This window comes from Channa argus, chromosome 11 (assembly GCF_033026475.1).
Source record: "Channa argus isolate prfri chromosome 11, Channa argus male v1.0, whole genome shotgun sequence".
Lineage (NCBI taxonomy): Eukaryota > Metazoa > Chordata > Actinopteri > Anabantiformes > Channidae > Channa > Channa argus.
Genome location: NC_090207.1, coordinates 13,930,813 through 13,949,921, shown reverse-complemented (window position 1 = coordinate 13,949,921; position 19,109 = coordinate 13,930,813). Strand labels below are relative to the sequence as shown.

The following is a 19,109-nucleotide window of genomic DNA, read 5'->3' as shown; positions in this document are numbered from 1 at the left end:
GAAGCGAAAGATTCAGCCTGTAAAATCGCAATTGGTTTTGGGAGTAAAATGGAAAATAATTTGTTTCGTTGGCTTCCTGCCATGTTGTCTAATCAATAGTGAGTTAAGCAAGCTTGTCAAACATAAGGTCAGCATGGATGGTTTACAGCGCAAAACATATTCAGTAGGCTTATGTTTACCTACCAGCCCAACTCAGTCCCAATTGTTCTGCGATAACAGCCATCTTCAGCTCTGTCCTCTCCATGGCACTCATGGTTGCTGCAGAGACAATTGCACAAGTGGAACTGTATCATCTATATATATTTATTATATTAAATAGTCATATGAATGTAAGAATGTATAATCATTTTCAAATGTGAGGCTTAGAGCCCCCTACCCATTGCAGGTTCATTTAGGGCACTGTATCTTTCTCTTAAAGCCAGCGGTGTCAGAGTTCGTCTCCGATCTTCACTCCCAACAATCTGCCAGTTGCAAACAAATGCCAATGAAGTTAAAAATTTAGAAAAAGTACTGTAATTTAATAACGTACAATACAATATGTGTCTAAGCTAACTTTGAGATGTTTACCTTTATGCATGGAGGCATGGCAATGTTGAGGTTACAGAGCACATGTTGGCTGTCCTCATACTTAGTGGACTTGCGCAGGAAAGACAGAAATCCAGTGGGCTCTTTACTACTGTCTCGCACCTTAGACACACACAGAAGCAGAGAAGTGGAGACACACTCATACTGTATGCAGTGGAAATGTAATGATAAACAGAGATTAGTAAAAGAAAGTGTAATGGTTATACTTTAACAGAGACAGGGAGGCGGTTATCTCTGAAGGCCTGGAAGCTGAAGCAGCGAGGCTGCTGGGTGGCCTTCCTCACTGGCACAAGGTTTCCTGAACACTCCAGGTGAAGTGGCATTCCCTCCATCACCTAAAAGACATGACATAAGCATAAGACAAAGTGAAAAGAATTTCTATTAGAAGCACACAGCATGGCCCCAGTAGGACTTGTTTCCTAATGTCTCATTTAAGAAGCTTCAAGGAAAGGATCTCAGGTGTTTGAATGTGGTTTTAAAACACTTTGAAACACAAAAAAAGTATTTTTTCTGTGGACTGACCTCTATGTCCCTGCTGCGAGCCACCTCTGTGAAGTTCTCATGTTGCTCTAGCGTTTTATCCATCTTATCATCAGTCATGCAGTAGCAGCGCAGACGACCCTCTCGAAGCTCATTCATCTTTGCAAACACTACAAACTTGGCCATGTACGGTACAGCTGATAGCTCCCTGTAGAGCTGGTTGGCAAAGGACACGGCCTCAGCTGTCCGAGGACAGTCTGCGAGCCAGAATCTAAGAAGAGACAATGCCACGTTATCACAGCATTATGCTTTAGTTTGTCTGTCCTTTGTCTTTTATAAGCACAGCCAAACTGCTTGTCAGATTGATTTTGGAAGGCAAAGACTTCCATTGGCCTTATGATCTGATGACTGATACATTGTTGAATGTGTTGCCAACTGAACTTACCGTGCTGAAACATTGGTTGTAAAACTGGCACAGTCATTAGCATACATAAGCTTGGTGGTGCCAGTAATGTCCTCCCACTGGGCTGGGGCTGTGCCACCTGCAAATTGCACAGGATGATGTTAACCTTAATTCTTAACAGTCATAACATATAAGTTTAATTGCGACAAATGAAAACAAAAAACGTTGATCCTACTATGCCTCTGACATCTTTAACTGCTGCAAATCAGCAGTTTCCCTCATAAACTTTTCCTTGCAATGGAAAAAACACTGCTCCAGTAAGCACAAACACACAGGGTCAGGTCATGTAGTACCTATGACAGAGCATAGCAGACGAAGACTGGTGGTGTCGCCCTCTCCAGAGTCTCGGGGGCTCTCCCTCCAGGACGGAGGCAAGGGTATGCGCAGGCCAATGGGTCGGTGAAACTTGCGCCGGCGAGGCTCCACAGTGACCACGGGGCTAAAGTTTGCCTGATTACCAAGCAGCTTTGCAACCAGCTCATCTGGCACTGGCTGAGCCTGAGGTCAAAGTAAATGTTGTAGAGAGAGGGGTGTGTAACATGGACACAGGTTTGATGGTATGATGGAAAAAAGGAATTTAAACAAAAGAAAAACAACATATATGCAAGCAACAAAGATTTTAAAAAGATGTTGGGATAATAGGATGGTATGTAGAATAAGAAAAAAAGAGCGTTATAGATAAGGGGGCAATGGATATGGAAAAAGTTAAAGAGAGGGCAACCAAATAAGGAAAAATTAAAGGTGAAGAGAAAAAGAGAGAAAAGTTCAGAGTAATTAAAATACCTTACAGTTGTAACAATACATTGGAACAAAACAATAGCAACACAAATTGGTTCTAGGACTTAGTACCTTTTTTATTATTGTGAAACGTAACAATGTGTGTTAACATGAAGGTTTTACAATCATTAATACAATATGGATATTGAAGAAAAAAGGCACTGCGGGTTTCTCAAGGCCATTCACTACATAAAACAACATTTCATTTAAATAGATGTGCTCCAAAACATGATACAATTACTAAAATAAAAGTTTAAGGAAATTCTAAAAGTCATAACCATGTCTACTTTACTTGCATAAAGTTATATTCACAGTTGTCATTACAGCAAGTGTGATAGCATGTTAATTTACAAGACATATTTAGCTTGTCATGAATTCATTGATGTATCAAAAGGACAACTGTTGGACCATAACATCCAATAGAGGGTCCAGTCATACTGTGTATACCTTTGATTTAAATTAAACACATGTTGGTCTTGGGTTTTACACATTTCTATCTGATAATTAAATGTCACTGGCTTAGTTGCTGGTTAAATATTTCTATTTTATTTTGTATTTATTTTTTACAGGTTGTAAACAACAGGAATTTATGTAATCAGTTTTGAAATGGAGGAAGAAAGAAAGAACACAATGCAAAACAGCAAGCATGGGTATATTTGATGTATCAAAATGAATTCAAATGCAAATGTATATCCATATAAATTGCCCATATTAATGCAAGAAATATACTGACACTGGAGGAAGACAATATGACTTTTAATATATATTATTAGAAATTGAAATGGATTAAATAAAAAGTATTACTTACAGCTAACAATCCAGTAAAATTGTATAATTAAATTAATTTAATCCATTTTAACAGAATACTTAGGCAGGACATTGGATATTGTGGGTCAAGTGAATGTTTGTGTAAAGAAAACTGGTTTGATTTGATAAAACAGGCAGAAAGATGAGATTGTTGAAAAACATGCTCCTTTCATATGATTCTTAATAAATTCTTAGAATTACGTCTTCATTAAACATTTGCTGAATAAATGACTGTAATAAAGAATGCCAACAATATTTCCTCTTGTCTTTGGTATAAATATTTGTGAAAGCCTCAAGGAGGCCAAAGCTTCTACAAAAGCTGAGATTGCAAAAAATAAAATGTTTCATCACAACATTTGACTAGCTCTACCCTTTCTCAAATTAGTGTGTTAAATAGACTAAATATAGGGTTTTTGGCAGTGACATAAATACATTAGTCAGAAAGACATAACTGAAGATAAAACAAACAATAGCATATCAGCACTAAATCAGCAATCCATAGTTGTATAAAGGTGCCAAGTGCATGCAGTTTGTAAGTAAAAAGGTGAAAAGGTCCTCTAAAAATATGACAAGCAAAATAACAAAATCAGGAAACAAGTGCTGATGTGATCCAATCATTCCATCATCATTCAAAGCACATACAACATGCTTTTGTTCAGGCAACTCAGGCATTAACGATTCTGTCTTTCTTCTCCTTCCTTCTCCTCATCGTCCCATCTCACCTGCAAGCCCAGGCGGACTCGTTTGGTGACTGCCGTCTCAGGAAATGTGGCCTGGACCATCGGTACCAGTTTACTTGTCAGTGAACCTCCTTCTGGACCAATCAGGTCGCTCTCTTGCTGGATTCGTGATACAACAGCAAAGTAAAGGGGGAAGTCGGTAGAGATGATGCGCCGGATTCGCTTTTTCCTGAGCTCCTCTTGACTTTCTAAGTCTAGAGAGAGGAGAGGTGGTTACATTTCTTCAGAAGCGATGCCACCAAGTTACTGTTTGAATGTCAGCTTGAGATTGAGCATGATGTATGTAAATTCGTACCCTCATCCATCCCATTGAGGATTGTTTCTAGCACATCGTCACCATAGCGATTGCGATGCTCTTTCCAGACTGACCCGTTCTCACTCCTGAGAACCACAAGTTCCCGGTCACCATGACCCAGAGCAGCAAAGTGGGGTATTTCCACTATCACTGGTCTGCAACATGACACACATGTAATCACACATAAACAAATGTGAATTACATATATAAAATATATAATTAAATATTAATATATTAAATATATAAAAATAATTTTAAAAAATGACTTTTGCTTTATCAGTATGCAAGTTGAAGTAAAAAATACAAAAACACATTTGAAATGTGATCATTTGCCTACTATTGTTGAACAAAAGAAAACAATTACAGCTGCCTACAAGAGAAATCTTTAATTTGCTTCCTCACCCTAGGAACTGCATGCCAGCTGGACCCAGGGAGATGATCCTGCTGGCCAGCCCTTCTCCCTCCACCAGTGGAGGTGGGTTGGTCAGCTTCTGGGGCTTCACAAGGCGGCAGGTGATGCGGGTTGGAGCTGCACAGGTACGTGGAGGAATGATGACACGCAGACCATTATGTCTGCTGCCTCGCATTGAGCCACCTCGAGCATCCACCATAAAACTGACTAAGAACCTGGTATTGGACAAAGACTATGTATTTAGCCTGTAGAACAGACATCAAAGTTTTCTTATTTTCATATAATTGCCATGCTGACCCTGTGTGAATGGGACTAGCCACTGGGCTGACGTTGTCTGATGTCTCAGTGGCTGGGCTGCTGGGAATCAGTGAGTCCTCATCATACTCTTTGGGCAGTGGAAGTGGAGTGTGTTGCTACAACAGACAATAAGACAAGCTGTTCATAACATGTGGTTTAGCATAATGTTGAAACCAAAAGTGTGTTACTATCACACTATCACCTGTTTAATAGAGAGGACATGGAGAAGACTGTGATGAAAGATTTTGCCTCTGTGCTCATTTTAAGTGACGTCCCAGTGATATCATTTTGAAACTAAAATATTTGCATTGGCTTGTACTGTATGCTTTTAAAAAAAGTTCACTTATTTAATAAAGACAATGAGATACAGCTAAAATGTGAAAAGTGAATCATAAGTAAACGAGACACTCGCCATCTTTAATGACATCACCTGCAGTGTTTTTACATTTTAAACCGTACAGTGTGAAAGTGTGGTTAGTTTATCCTGTGCTGCTTGACCATTCTTCATTATAAGTCTCCTCTAGTACCTAATTCCTTGAATGACTCTTTCCACTTTGCAGCTCTATACAGTACCTGGTCTATCTCATGGTCTTTCAGCAAGACAGTCTCTGGAGAGACACGGGGGATCCTGGGAATGGCTGGTGAGTAATTTCTGTTGAGTAAAAAGAAAAAACAATTCAGAATTTGGACGTTTCTTTACATCTCACCTCTTCCCAAGTGCTGATCCTAGTGTTTAGTAAGTGTCAAAAGTGAACCGCCCACTATCTATCCATCTACAGTATGATTGTGTGGCTACCAGCTTGGCTCTCTTCCCAAATACCCAGCCCAGCCCCCCTTACGCTGTGCCCAGCCCTCTATCGTACTCCAGTGATTTCTTGGGGAAGAGGAAATCGTCATCATGGTCTTTCATGTCATCGATCTTCATGTACCTGGCCCCTTCTGTCCCCATGAGCTCCTCTCCTTCAGAGAACAACATGCCAAAGAGAGCGAACAGATGGTGGTCAGGTTGGTGAAATAGCACAAGAGAAAGAGAAAAAAGAAAAGAATGAGATTGTTAACCAGTGGTTAGAAGAATTAGACAACACCCAGGATTCAGGTGATGGTTCTTTGATTAGGTGGAATGAGATATTGGTGGCAATATTTTGTACACTGACCTTCTTACTGCTAGTTTTCTGCTAGTAGCAAAAAATGAAATGGAGCAACTTTTTACAAAACAGCAGAAACACTTCAAATATAGGGCACAAGGACAGGAACAATACAACAGGTCACTCTAATCAGCTGCTACTTCAGGCTGCTGAGTTCAACACTTCTGATTCAGAACTCCAAACTACATAAAAAAATAACAGGACGTCTTAATGAATTTAGTCTATGGTTCATCTCTATGCAAAGCTTGCATCAGCATAATCTCATCAACTGCCTCTGAATGGTGTATGAGAAGATGTGCTGTTAAATTATCAGGGGACTAAATATCAAGACATAATGTCCTCTGACGTGGTGTTGGTGCAAAGTTCACAAATTAAATGTTACTGCAATAAGTTATCTTTTGTACCACTTGAGGGCAGCAGAAACAAGCTGTGAGCTGACATAACTTTAAGCTGACAGTGTATACTTGTTAAAAAACATTTGCTTATTAGGTCTATTTTCACTTTCTAATAACAATTGAGGAAAATGTCAGACACCATAGCTACTAACTACTAAACTATGTTAACAAGCTAGTCCTGCAAGCTAACTTTAGCATTTTAATACAACACCAGTTTACGTGGCATGAAAAAAGTTTTGGCACATGACTGACACCACAATGTAGACAGATTCCACATTAGACAAACGCATTAAAGCAGTGACTTTATTAAGATGCTAAGACAACCCCACTATGCATTTGTTTCTTTTCTGATTTGAAATTGATGACAATGGATCAAATAATTTTTTTGAATGGTGTGAGATAACTTCTGTCATAACATGGAGGAAAAAAAACACCTGGAGAGTTAGAAAATGAAGGTGATAGGGCAGGAACATTTAAAAGTTACATGGGTGCTATGGGTGCATGCGAGACATCAGAGCAACCATCACTGTGAACACCACTACAGAGGGACTGAGAGAAAGAGAGGCTCAGGGAGATAAAGATGTAGAGAGCTTGAAATGGAGCCACAAACTTTATTACAGCCACCTATGAATGCCGCGCAAAGAAGGAAAGAGACGTTCATACCTAATGTTAGCTGTGCAATTCCTAAAAAAGGGGCAAAAGGTAAAAAAAGAATTGGGGAAAAATTTTGGTGACCAGTTTAAACATTAAAAATTTAAAAAAAATCCTAAAAAACTTTATCTAACAGTATATTACACATTGTTTCCTAATGATTTATATGATTTATAATCATAATAGTGTTCTACCTTCATCCTCAGACACATCTAGTATTTCATCCACTGTCTCTGGGAAACTCATACGATGTTTCTCTGTGGTGGTCTGCAGAGCACACAAAAAGGAGGAATCAATCATAAACAGGACATCAAGAAAGAGAAGATTCCTTATGACTTATCATGCCACATAATGCCAGGGCATGGTCGTGTTTCTAAACTTCTCACCATGGAAACAGTCTCTTCAGTGACAAGCTTAAGGACGTCAATCACAGAGATGTAACCCAACCTCTTAGCAATGGCCAGAGCTGAAGTACCATTCTTAAAGACAGAGAAGAGCAGATGGGGGATCAGACAACTAAAACCAGCTTTTTAATGAATTTAAGGGAATACAAGGTTCACATTCATGCTCACTGTAGTGGTCTCGTTGGGCTGGGCTCCATGCTTTAACAACAGTGTCACAATATCTGTGTGCCCTTGTTGAGCTGCCTGGTGCAAAGGAGTGTAACCGAGCTGGAATAGAGACAAATGATAAGACAAAACAAGCAATATGTCAGCTTGAGTTCTCAAAGTGTAGTTTGTTTCAAGAAAACAAATGATTACTCGATATTGATAATAATCATTAGTTATAGCCCCATATGTGACCTTATCTCTCAGCCAACTTGCTGGGAAATTAAATATAAATGTACACGCACTAGTTTCAAACTACAGGAGTTACTGGAACTGTTTCTGTAATTACCAGCAAATCACATTTTCACACATGTGTACTCCCATATGTGCAAAAGTCTCTGCACATCATATAAACAAAATTTGAAAATACATCCATTCTGAGCTTCATGTGTTTGTTCATTATAATAGAAATAAACACAAATGTCTCTTCCAATAAACAAGAGGGAGCCACTCACCCTTGTTTTGCTGTTGACATTAGCCTGTTGCTGCAGGAGGAACTTCACCATTTTGATATTGCCATAGTGACAGGCGACATGCAGAGGGGTGTAACCCATCTGAGAGGAGAGACAAAAATAATAAAAAGTTAAAAACAGAAAATCACACCATTGATTCTAATAGAGGCCCGAAAAAGGTCTTACACGTGTGGCAGCATAGACTGAGGCTCCCTGCTTCACCAAGATATCAGCAATGCCAACGTGTCCTTCCTGTGCAACCAGATGGAGTGGGGTTAATCCACTCTGTAGGCAACAAAAGTCATAGGACAAATGTCAAATACACTCCTCACAGCACACATATACTGTGCCGATTTCAATCATTCATTGTTGATGCGGTTCTCACCTTGTTGCCAAGGTTGACGTTGGCCTGTTTGGAGATGAGCAAGGAGACCATGTCAGGCCTTCCTTCCTGCGAGGCAAGGTGGAGAGGGGTGACTCCCTGCAGGGACTCAGCATTGGCCGAAGCACCATACTGCAGCAGGCTGTTAGCTACCTCCACTTGGTTCTGCTTGGATGCTATGTGGAGTGCAGTGTAGCCATTCTGGAGCCCAGCCAAGAGTAGAGGTCAGAAAAACAAAATATGATTTATCTAAAATTTCAGTCAGGGTTAACAGTATGTGGATTTGTGTTTGTTCTTTTACCCTGGCTGCACTATGAGGTGACCCTCCCTTGCTGACAAGCAAGTTCACAACATCCAGGTTGTTGTGATGGACGGCAACATGCAGGGGAGTCAGACCATTCTGCAAAAACAAAAACAAAACTTCATCAGCATAACATACATTTTTGTTTTTCTTAATCCTTCTTCCTCTATATTGTTTCCAAGCCATGTATGCTTTTATTACTTTGCCTGCTGCATTAGGGTTGGCTCCTCTCTCCAACAACAGCTCTGCTACATCCACCTTTCCATATTTGGAGGCTACATGGAGCGGAGTGAATCCTTTCTACAAAGACAAACAGGAATTTGGTCACAGTATTAGGATCATTTAGTGTATACAAAGTCCACATCAGACTAATGTTAATTGGCATGAGTTAGAACATGCAGAATGGCTGCAGTACCTTGGTCATCTTGGTCTGCTGAGCTTCCATGTCCAGTAAGATGCGCACAGTTTGTACATGACCTTCCCTGGCAGCGATGTGCAGCGGCGTGTGGCCTGCTGTAGTAGTGGAGTTGGGGTTTGCTTTGTGGTCCAGCAGCAGCTTCACAAGCTCTTTGTGGCCCATTCGAGCAGCACAATGCAAAGGTGTTTGGTCATCCTAGTCAAGAGATGGGAGAGTTTTTATGAAGCGTAAAATAACAAAAATCTAAAAAGAAAAAAAAATGAATGAATCTTTACGTGATTATGTGTTCTCTACCTTGGCCTTGCCGTCCACTTGTGCTGCATTCTGTAATAAAAACTCTGCCACCTCATAGTGTCCTGCCCGAGATGCCATATGGAGAGGAGTCTCTACTTTCTGCTCAAACACAGATAGACAAGCCACATACTCAGAGTCAATGCTTTAACAAAAACACTGACAAAAACTTAAGAGTTCAAATGGGAACTCACCACATTGGAGGCACTGGGGGAAGCTCCTTTCTGCAGCAGGATCTTCACAATGTTGAGATGACCCATAAATGATGCCACATGTAAGGGCGTCAGGCCGGACTGTTTAAAAGTAAACCAACAAAAATCCAATTAAATAATTTTAATTTGAACCCTGTAAGACCTAAACAGTATTTTAATAATAATATCCATTTTAATTTAGTTTATTTCCTGCTGATCCCTCACCTCAGTCACAGCCTCTAATGATGCAGAGTGTTTTAGCAGGAGATCCATCACACGCATGTGGTTCTTTTTACAAGCAATATGCAAAGGAGTGAAGCCATTCTGTAAAAACAAAGAAACAATTATTTTCACTAAAAAAGCAAAAAACAACTTTGCTTTGTTAGAAATAATAATGATGTTAGTGTTCATGTGTTTGAATCTTACAAGTGCCCGAGAGTTGGGTTTGGCCCCTTTGTCCAGCAGTACTTTGGCCATGCGGTGATGACCACAGTGTGCCGCCACATGCAGAGGGGTAAGGTGGTCCAGTGTAATGTCATCAATCTCGGCATTGTACTGCAGAAGCTGCTTGACGCAATCCATGTGGTCCCCCTGTGCTGCCATGTGGATCGGAGACAGACCATTCTACAAAAAACAAAAAAAAACAAAAAAAACCCCTCTAATTTCTTGCAAAACAGGAACCCATTTTTTAAAAAAATAAACAAAGCAAGAAGCAACAGCAACATGACTGCATTGTTTAGTTTGGCTAGTTGATCACATTTCCTTAATTTTACTCAGTTTAATTTAATTAGACTTAAATAATTTTCTTTACTTTATTATTTATTTTTATTTTTAATATTTTGCCTTAGTCTTTGCTTGTATAGGCGCCCCGTGGTCCAACAAGATCTCTATAATCCTGACATGACCATTTCTGGCTGCACAGTGCAGGGGAGTCAGTTCATCCTGGAGAGAGAGATGATGCATTTTAAAAGAAATACAGTAAAGGAATAAACAGTTTTGGGAAACAGTAGGATAGATGGGTGATGCACCTTGGTCTTGGCATCAATCTGTGCCCCTCTATCCAGAAGGAGTCGGACCATGATCACATTCCCTCGTCTTGATGCAATGTGCAGAGGAGTGATGCCGTTCTGTAAAGAGACAAAAGCACTTGGACATACTGCACATACAAACACCTAAAAGGACAGACAAGTTATCAACCTTCCATTAACATTTATTACTCCCTACCTTTGGGGTGAAGTTGACATTGGCTCCTCTATTGAGCAACAGTTGAGCTACATTCAAGTTTTCATAGTGTGCAGCAATGTGAAGGGGTGTGAATCCAGTCTGCAGGGACACATCAGGGTGGATATTTGTCACTTTCATGACCTTTGTATTTTAGAAACTCAAAAACAAATCAAGCAAACAACAGCAAACACAGACGTCCTTGCTTACTGTACATAACCATATACATCACATACACCCCGCACACCTTGCTGAGTACATCAGGATTGGGGTCATTCTGCAGAAGCACAGCGGCTGTGCGTGTATCGTCATTACGTGCAGCAATGTGCAGGGCAGGGAGGCGGACCTTTCCCTTGGTCCCATAGTTAATGAGCAGGGCCACGACGTTTTCATGTCCCTGCTGAAGAGCCACGGCTAGAGGAGTAAATCCATCCTGCAGGATACAGAAGAAAGTTCGACTAGCTGACTCATAGTAAGAAAATGAAAAACATTTGAGAAAAGATGCTTATGAGAACAAACAGAATGGAAACACAGCGGGAGTGGATCAGCAAGGATGTGATTGGAAAAATTTAGGAGATTACTCTGAAAAATTCTCTAATTTCTTTGGTACCTCAGTTGGAATGCTCTGATTGGCTCCGTTCTCCAGAAGAAACTTCACAACCTCTAGATGGTTTTCTTGTGCAGCCATGTAGAGTGGAGTGAAACCCTTCTGTCTCAGAAACACGTGCACACAGCAGCAGCAGCAGCAGCAGAGAAGACACAAGCACAGCAGCAGAAGGACAGGAAGACAGTCACAGATGCAAACACAAGGATGTAAACAGAGAGGAAACACCAACAGACAGAAATATAGGAACAAAGACCCATGTTAACAGATGGAATTACAATAGCTACTACAATGGTTTCACAGAAAAGTTCACATAGTAAGTACTGAAGAGCAGCCTCAGTGTGTCCTATGATCACTGGATCTCACCTGGGACTGAGCATTGACATTGGCCCCATAGTTAACCAGCTCCGTCACCACCTGCTCCTGCCCTGCAAGGGCTGCAATGTGCAGGGCCGTGTTCCCTTTCTGTTAGAAGAAACACACACAAATGCAGCACACATTATGTTAATGAGTGTTAACAAAATTGTAGGTGAAATCCCACATGTAAATTCAAAGTGTATTTGTTTTTTGGACCTATTAGGTTTCATCTGTAGCTAAAATTTTTACGTTGTACTCTTACATTGTATTCTAGAATAGAGACACATCTAAATTTTCTGTCATTTTTATTGATTTACCATATGAGAGAAGTTAATTTGTTGGCCATTCGCAGGCAATGTTACCTTTGTGGTGGTCTCCAGTATGATTCCATTGTGGAGTAGCTCAAGCACCATTTTGACGTGACCTTCTTTTGAGGCCAGATGCAGCCCGTTGAGCCCATTCTGAGTGAGAGAACAAAGCAAACTTCATACTGAAGGGTCCTAAACACACTGGAACACAAATATTCCCTAATCTAAAAGAAGTAGTTACACGTGTACAAATAAACACACATAGGCCATGCTGACTAAAAAAACACAGGGTTGTTATCACATTGGCTGAAGCACTCACACAAGTAAGCAGGCAAATACTTACACTGGACAGTGTGCATGCAATACTCTCAGAATCAAACTGGTCATTAGTGAAAACAAAGTCTACAGGGATGAAAATCAGGATGTGAACATTTTCTTTTGATTCATGATGGTGAGAGGAGGAGGAGGAATAAGAGGAGGACGGGAGGGGGATGGCAGGCCGCTGGTCTCGTGGCTGGGAAGAATACGAGCCGTGTGGGATAGGTCTGACCTCACACAGCCTTCCTTCAACCGCACAGGACATGTGAGGTTGGACCTTTCCCACACCACTGATATTATTCCTCTGAGTGTGGAGACCACAGCACACCATCACTCTACTGCAGACACAGGAGAGAAGAGAGGCAATGGAGGAGGAAGAAAGAAATGGAGTTAGAAAATAATACACCAACAGGGGGAGAGAGGGTGGTGGAGGAGTTGTTACGTTGGGAGTGATAAAAAAGGAGGGAAACGTATTAAAGGGAGTGCATGAGTGAGCCAGTGTGCTGGTGAGGGAGACATGGCAGAGGTATTCACTCAGACAAGGAAACAGAACAACAACTGCCACAGTCAAGCCTCCACCTATACAAACTCCCTGCAGGTCGACACTTGTACTGTAAGTCCAGCATCACTCACACAACCACAACAACAATACTGCCAAAGTTAAAGTGATAATCTACTACTGTTTTCAAACACAAATAGTATATATATATATATATGTATATATATGTATATATATATATATATATATATATATATATATATATATATATATATATATATATATATATATATATATATAAACTATGATGGCCATTTTAGGTACAAACAAATTTCCTTTTTTTATTTGTAATAAAAGCAAGACTGCAGACATGTGTAGGAAACCATAGTTTGAGCTTCATATCTAGACTATTGCAGTGACCCAGAGGACCATAAAGCGATGTGTAGAATTTGAAAATTCCCAAATTAGTTGCCATCTGGATTTCACAAAAAAAAAAAAAAAAAAAATTCCCATTTTTCTACAAATAAAACACGACAACAAATAAAAAAATTATATAAAGTATAGAAAGTTTTTTTAATTATTTCTTTATTTACAACACTGGATCATGATTAGCTTTTTGATAAGAATTTACAAAAATATAGTATTTAAAGAGAAGTCAGAATGGTTACAATGACATTTCCTATTCATTATATATCTCCTAAAATTAAGTCCATTATTAGGAATTGGAAAGAAATGGCACATGTGTAAATCAGCTTAGAGCGTGCTGTCCTCACCAACTAGGTGATTGTGCAAGGAGACTAGTGAAGGAGGCCACCAAGTCACCTTTAGGATTTACAAGTTTCTGCCGCTGAGAAGGGTGAGACTGCTAAATGTTGCCTGGGTTCCTCAGCAGTCAAGATTTTATGAGAGAGTGGTAAAGAGAAAAAGCTCAAATTCAGTTTCAGCTAGTTTGTCAGAAGGCATGTGGAAGACAGATTTGTGTGATGTGACCAAGATTGAGCCTTTTGGCTATAATACCACACGCTATGACTGGTAAAGAACCTGGGCTGCAGTATTTATATGTACTGTATACACCCCCCCCCCCATCCCCCCACCCCCCCACATTTAAAAGCTTAAGCATAACAAGGCAATGTGTCTGTGATGTGCCCCTAAACCAGATTGTTGTAGATCACCACTTTAAAATACAGTTTGGTGTCCAACAAACACCAAACTGTGAAAATAAGACAATTTCATATGAATAAATACCAACATAGCAGAAAATTTTATTGTTTTGCAAAACTTTATCTTGAAAGTCAAAAACGTTCCAGTATCATACAGCATGACTGCATGTAATCATATTTTTAATCCATGGGGTGTCTCCCTTCATCATCATGAAGAATTTGCCACTGCCACAGTGTTACATCACATTAATAGGTCTGTTGTTATGTGTGGTCTGTTATGGAACATGTTAAAAGGCCCCATAGAAATCCTGACAGATGCATTACCAGCAATTACAAAATGTTGATGACAGCAAAAGTGAATTGAAGGGAAACCATGACTAAGTCTGATTAATGAGCCAGAGGAATCTCTCTTACACACACATACTGTTTTTGGCTAAGTTTCAGTAGCCGTGGGGCAGCAGAGCCTACAAACACTGCCTCTCCTTGGACACTCGGGGAATAACCATCATAGAAAAGGAGACAGGGTTAAAGAGAATGGGCAAAGTAGTATCCCCTGCCACATTTATCACCGTCCCCAGAAACCCTGTAAACTCCACCTGTCAGCTTCAGCCACTGATTAACAGTCTACATGAGCATGCACATAGATTACAGTGAATGACTGAGTGCACAGGCAGTCTAATGTGCACAGTGGTCAGCTCAGACAAATCATGCATAGCAGACACATTTATATAGAAGTAAATATGCAACAAATTGTTGTACACTGAGACAAAAACAAAAGACAACATAATGTAAAACCATTCTTAATTTGATCCTAATGGGGTGTATTGTGCTAAGTACTGTTTGCTATTTATTAAGATCTGAAAGCAGATAGGGACACAGAATCCCGGTAGAATTCAACTATGGGCAAACAAATACTAATAAATACTTTAATTTTAAATCAGAGTTTTGCAGATATCAAAACTGAATAAAAATACAAGTGTTCCAAAAAAAAATCACAGATTGATACTGATGTAGGTAAGCTTGCCATTCAGAAATTGTAACTTCAGACTGAGCTGCTCTCACCTGATTAGCTGTATTTATATCAATGCCATTTTTGATATGGTCCAAGGCCTTGTCCAGGTTGCCAGAACGTGCCGCCCGGAGAAAACTGTTCCCAGCATCTGCCTACAAATGAAATGCAGAAAGGGAACAAGAGCGGGGCAAGGGATAAGAGAAAGAGACACAAAGTAGAGGAACAGAGAAGGAAAATAGAGAGGGAGACAGAGTTTGGTTATAACATTTCAATAAAAGGTTTTTTAACATTCGAATCGTTCAGTGGCAAGTTGGTTGTTGGTTCAGTTTCCCTCTCATTTCACTCCTCCCACAGGATTTGGACAGTGTAGTTTGAAAATCTTAATTTGTGCCTTAACTCTAACATATACTGAAGATGAATTGAACTGATCCCTTTGTTCCAAAAAACATTTGTTGATCTGCTGCTTTGTACTCAGGTGATACAGCAAGTGTGATAATGAGTGCCAGTCACTCGGTTGTGCCAGCGTTGGCTCTTTTTGTAGAGTTAGGGTGTGTGTGAATGAAAGAGAGCAAAAGAAGGTGAATGGAGAAAGCACAGAGATTTTGGTTAGTTCTGGCTCATGTACCAGCACATGGCACGTCTGTGTTTTATTTGTCTCTGAGGCCTTCTCCAGACAGGCAGGGGTGCTGCTGAAACAGGATCACTCATGCAGTACAAGGGAACAGCATAAGAGAGAGGAGAGGAGGATAGGACCACGGGGAAAAAACTCGACTGCAGCTTTTCATTTCATCTGCATAATCTCCGCTCTCTCCCTTCCCCAGTCCCTTTTCTTCATTCAACCAGATATGTCACCTTAATAGTCAAAAAATTATCAGTTATCCAATCAAATACAGACAATTTACATTTACAAACCCCTAATTTGCTGTTCTACATGAAATTGATATCACAAACACCAGAGAACTTTCCAGAGCCTTTCTCAGCTTCTTAACACAGTGCTTTAAGCTGTGTTGTCTATAGTTGTGACAGAATTGTTGGTCCTCTTTTGAGAGAGAGGTAGCAAGCTTAAGTAAAAAGAGAAAGGATCCACATGCCTGGAGTAGAAGCATAGCAACAAATGACACAACACACCCTCAGCCTGACACCAATGGCACAGTGCTGTGCAAAGAGAGAGGTGACATTAAAAAGCTAAGAGCAATGGCAGGAAAACAAAAAACTTTAAAAGGAAAAACCTTCTTCCAGTTGACAAAGACAACAAAAACAGTAAGCGACATTCTATCATTCTTATTCCATCTAGTATTTGGAGATGAAGTTCAATAAGTGCCAATGTTTTCACTCTGTATGTCATACAGTTAGCAGCCTTCATCATTTGTGAGTGCACCAACTCATGTGATGCCTCTGAATCACTGTCACTCTCTCCAAGAAATGTTTTTAACTTTTACTCACAGACATTTGAGGGGCATAGTACTCTGTTGTACAAAGCCGTACTCACTGAGTAATACTCACATGCTGACAGACAAAACACTGGTTAGACATTCCCACACACACCATACTTGGATACATTCAGAAACAGCACATTTTTGTCAAATAAATATGATAAATATGTGTGCACAAGTTCCTGAATCCATTTACAAGGGAGGAGCCCTTGTAAATGGGAAACACTTTCACATGAAAACACTTTCAAAGAAATAATGCATTCTACAATTTCTGTGTTCCGTATATGCAGTGGGGCAATTTAATTTTAATTGGTGAGAATTTTGCAAAAATGCATCTCTTCTATTATTTAAACTTCATAATTAAAAGCACTCATTTTATTATGTGGAATTGTATGTGCTCTGTGTAAAACTCAATGCATTTTCTGTGGTGTGTTTCCACACTTTGCCATAGTGACACAAAAAAATCCTTTCTTCATAAGAAGGAGCAGCTGATGCAAAGCCACCTACAATCTATAACAGTTGACATAGTCTCACATAAATTGGCAGCATGGTAACACCATGGTGACCCTCCCTACGCCCCCTTTACAGGCATCCCATTCATGGACTCAGATCACTCCCAGAAACAGATGTGTAAACTTGCTTAAGTTTAAAATATGACAGAGACTAAAATCCTCCAGACAAATAGATGTTACAAGTTAAAGCAGCTTTTTCTGTCCATGGCAAAACCGCCTTAGTTGTCAATCCTGCATTTGTGTGTGTGTGTGTGTGTGTGTGTATGTGTGCGCGTGTGTGTGTGCATGTTTCTGTATGTATCTGCTTACGTCAACAAGTTAGTGTGTGTTGTGGTGAGATAAAGATGCAGGGGAACCACACCCATCCACTGACTCAGACATAAACAGGTGCATTGCACATGCATACACGAGGTACTGGTGAAAACACACATCCGGTTTTGTTTGGTAATTGCTCTGCTACGTTTTGCTGGACTCTGGTGTGATTTAGATGAATGAGTCCCTTTCTTTTTATTCCCATAGAGAGTGGACAAGCTTCAGGCTCCAGGGCTGAGCAGAAATGAGCAGGCACATTAATCATACTGTTTGGAGCAATAGAAAAAGACAACAACCTGCTGACCAGCTCCATTGGTAACATTAGCAATATCAACACCCACTGTCTTACAATGTGCAAACAACTGTCCTCAGGCTAAGGCAGTGGAATGCTCCTCATAAAAGAGATCATAATCACACTGTAAACTAATTCTACCATTTGATCACAGAAATACATTTCCCCTGAACACCCAGCTCCTTATCTTTATCTCAGTTTGTTTTTGCTGTACCCCCTTATCTTTCCCTATCCCCTCTTTCTTACATTTCTTCCCTCTCCCCTTGCTTGCCTCCTCTGCTGGTGCTGCAGCAGACAGAATGACATCACCCCCTCGCAGTGGACTGCAGTGTTGTGAAGACTCACTATGTATGCACGTGTGTGTATGTATGCACATGGAGGAATGACCATGAAGCTCTTCTGCAAAGGACATAAAAACCTGAAGAATCAGCATATTAACAAGAGATCGACCATGTGTGTTTTTTGTGCGGACTCCGACTGTTGTTGTGTGTTTGTGTAAGGGTAAGAAAAAAACATGGAAAAAAAACATGTTATTGATGGATATTCTAAAGGTCAGAATTTTAAACTATGCCCACAGAGAGTTTCAAAATGGCTGCTAGAACCTGTGTCTGTCTGTGTTTCTATCTGTATTAAATCTTGCGACTGCAAACTGTTCCCTTTCAATCTCGCTATTGCAGGATTATGTAGATACTGTGAGGCTGTACTGCACTCACAGTAACCTCTTTGTGACCAGCTTTTGTTGCTCCAACTGCAAAGTGCAAATCAACCCGGCTAAATCACATTACTAGAATCACTATGCATCAGCAAAATAATTTAAATAATTTTACAAAGTTCCAAAATGCTGTACAAGTGATATAATTAGTTTAATACCAATAAATAAATAAAACTAATAACAAGGACAAGAGTAGAAGAAAGACCTATACACAAGCAAAAAAATTGGTAATAAATAAAGAAAGGCCTTTTTAAAAAGATCCATTTTAGGAAATAATTAAAACAATATCACTGATTGTGCAAGTCTTAAATCCTCAGGCAGGTAGCCAGAACTAGGAGGAAACAGTCAGATCTGATGCTGTGCAATGCATCGTAAAAGAGCAACAGCTCAGCAACACAGCTAGGAGTTAGACCATGAAGTGCTTTACAGGTAATCAGGACAATCCTAAGATCAAATCCAAAACTGACTACAGAGAAACAACTTTTGTCAAAGGGAGAATCTCACTGCTAAGACCAGAGTGATCTGTGTCGGACATGAAACCATGTCTCAACATTTCTATTAAAATTGTAAGATTGTAAGATTCTCAACACACACACAGACACACACACACACGCACACACACAGACACACACACACACATCCAAACGCGTGTCTCTCTCTCCTACAAACACACACAACA

At 40.0% G+C, this 19,109-nt stretch overlaps 1 protein-coding gene across 18 annotated transcripts in view; it reads right to left on the bottom strand.

The window, feature by feature from the left end:
* The window catches only part of ank1a (ankyrin 1, erythrocytic a), a 76,077-nt gene that overhangs the window by 16,571 nt on the left and 40,397 nt on the right, over nucleotides 1-19,109 (bottom strand). For 11 of the 18 annotated variants that reach the window (XR_010915550.1, XM_067521172.1, XM_067521174.1 and 8 more), the window contains 35 exons: nucleotides 15,220-15,321; nucleotides 12,235-12,333; nucleotides 11,882-11,980; nucleotides 11,522-11,620; nucleotides 11,159-11,344; nucleotides 10,915-11,013; nucleotides 10,719-10,817; nucleotides 10,534-10,632; nucleotides 10,117-10,314; nucleotides 9,916-10,014; nucleotides 9,694-9,792; nucleotides 9,503-9,601; nucleotides 9,206-9,403; nucleotides 8,992-9,090; nucleotides 8,791-8,889; nucleotides 8,493-8,690; nucleotides 8,294-8,392; nucleotides 8,111-8,209; nucleotides 7,620-7,718; nucleotides 7,434-7,526; nucleotides 7,242-7,314; nucleotides 7,060-7,080; nucleotides 5,696-5,816; nucleotides 5,430-5,508; nucleotides 4,857-4,972; nucleotides 4,550-4,774; nucleotides 4,148-4,302; nucleotides 3,835-4,046; nucleotides 1,822-2,026; nucleotides 1,511-1,607; nucleotides 1,108-1,336; nucleotides 792-920; nucleotides 568-687; nucleotides 377-461; nucleotides 184-258 (listed from right to left, as the gene is read on the bottom strand). Coding sequence is in view for 17 of the 18 variants with exons in the window: in XM_067521172.1 (XP_067377273.1) it covers nucleotides 184-258; nucleotides 377-461; nucleotides 568-687; nucleotides 792-920; nucleotides 1,108-1,336; nucleotides 1,511-1,607; nucleotides 1,822-2,026; nucleotides 3,835-4,046; nucleotides 4,148-4,302; nucleotides 4,550-4,774; nucleotides 4,857-4,972; nucleotides 5,430-5,508; nucleotides 5,696-5,816; nucleotides 7,060-7,080; nucleotides 7,242-7,314; nucleotides 7,434-7,526; nucleotides 7,620-7,718; nucleotides 8,111-8,209; nucleotides 8,294-8,392; nucleotides 8,493-8,690; nucleotides 8,791-8,889; nucleotides 8,992-9,090; nucleotides 9,206-9,403; nucleotides 9,503-9,601; nucleotides 9,694-9,792; nucleotides 9,916-10,014; nucleotides 10,117-10,314; nucleotides 10,534-10,632; nucleotides 10,719-10,817; nucleotides 10,915-11,013; nucleotides 11,159-11,344; nucleotides 11,522-11,620; nucleotides 11,882-11,980; nucleotides 12,235-12,333; nucleotides 15,220-15,321 (4,303 nt within the window). In the remaining variant the exon portion in view is untranslated. Of the gene's footprint in view, nucleotides 1-183; nucleotides 259-376; nucleotides 462-567; nucleotides 688-791; nucleotides 921-1,107; nucleotides 1,337-1,510; nucleotides 1,608-1,821; nucleotides 2,027-3,834; nucleotides 4,047-4,147; nucleotides 4,303-4,549; nucleotides 4,775-4,856; nucleotides 4,973-5,429; nucleotides 5,509-5,695; nucleotides 5,817-7,059; nucleotides 7,081-7,241; nucleotides 7,315-7,433; nucleotides 7,527-7,619; nucleotides 7,719-8,110; nucleotides 8,210-8,293; nucleotides 8,393-8,492; nucleotides 8,691-8,790; nucleotides 8,890-8,991; nucleotides 9,091-9,205; nucleotides 9,404-9,502; nucleotides 9,602-9,693; nucleotides 9,793-9,915; nucleotides 10,015-10,116; nucleotides 10,315-10,533; nucleotides 10,633-10,718; nucleotides 10,818-10,914; nucleotides 11,014-11,158; nucleotides 11,345-11,521; nucleotides 11,621-11,881; nucleotides 11,981-12,234; nucleotides 12,334-12,523; nucleotides 12,845-15,219; nucleotides 15,322-19,109 lie in introns of those variants that run through there. The other 7 variants (XM_067521176.1, XM_067521179.1, XM_067521173.1 and 4 more) reach the window with 7 other exon arrangements.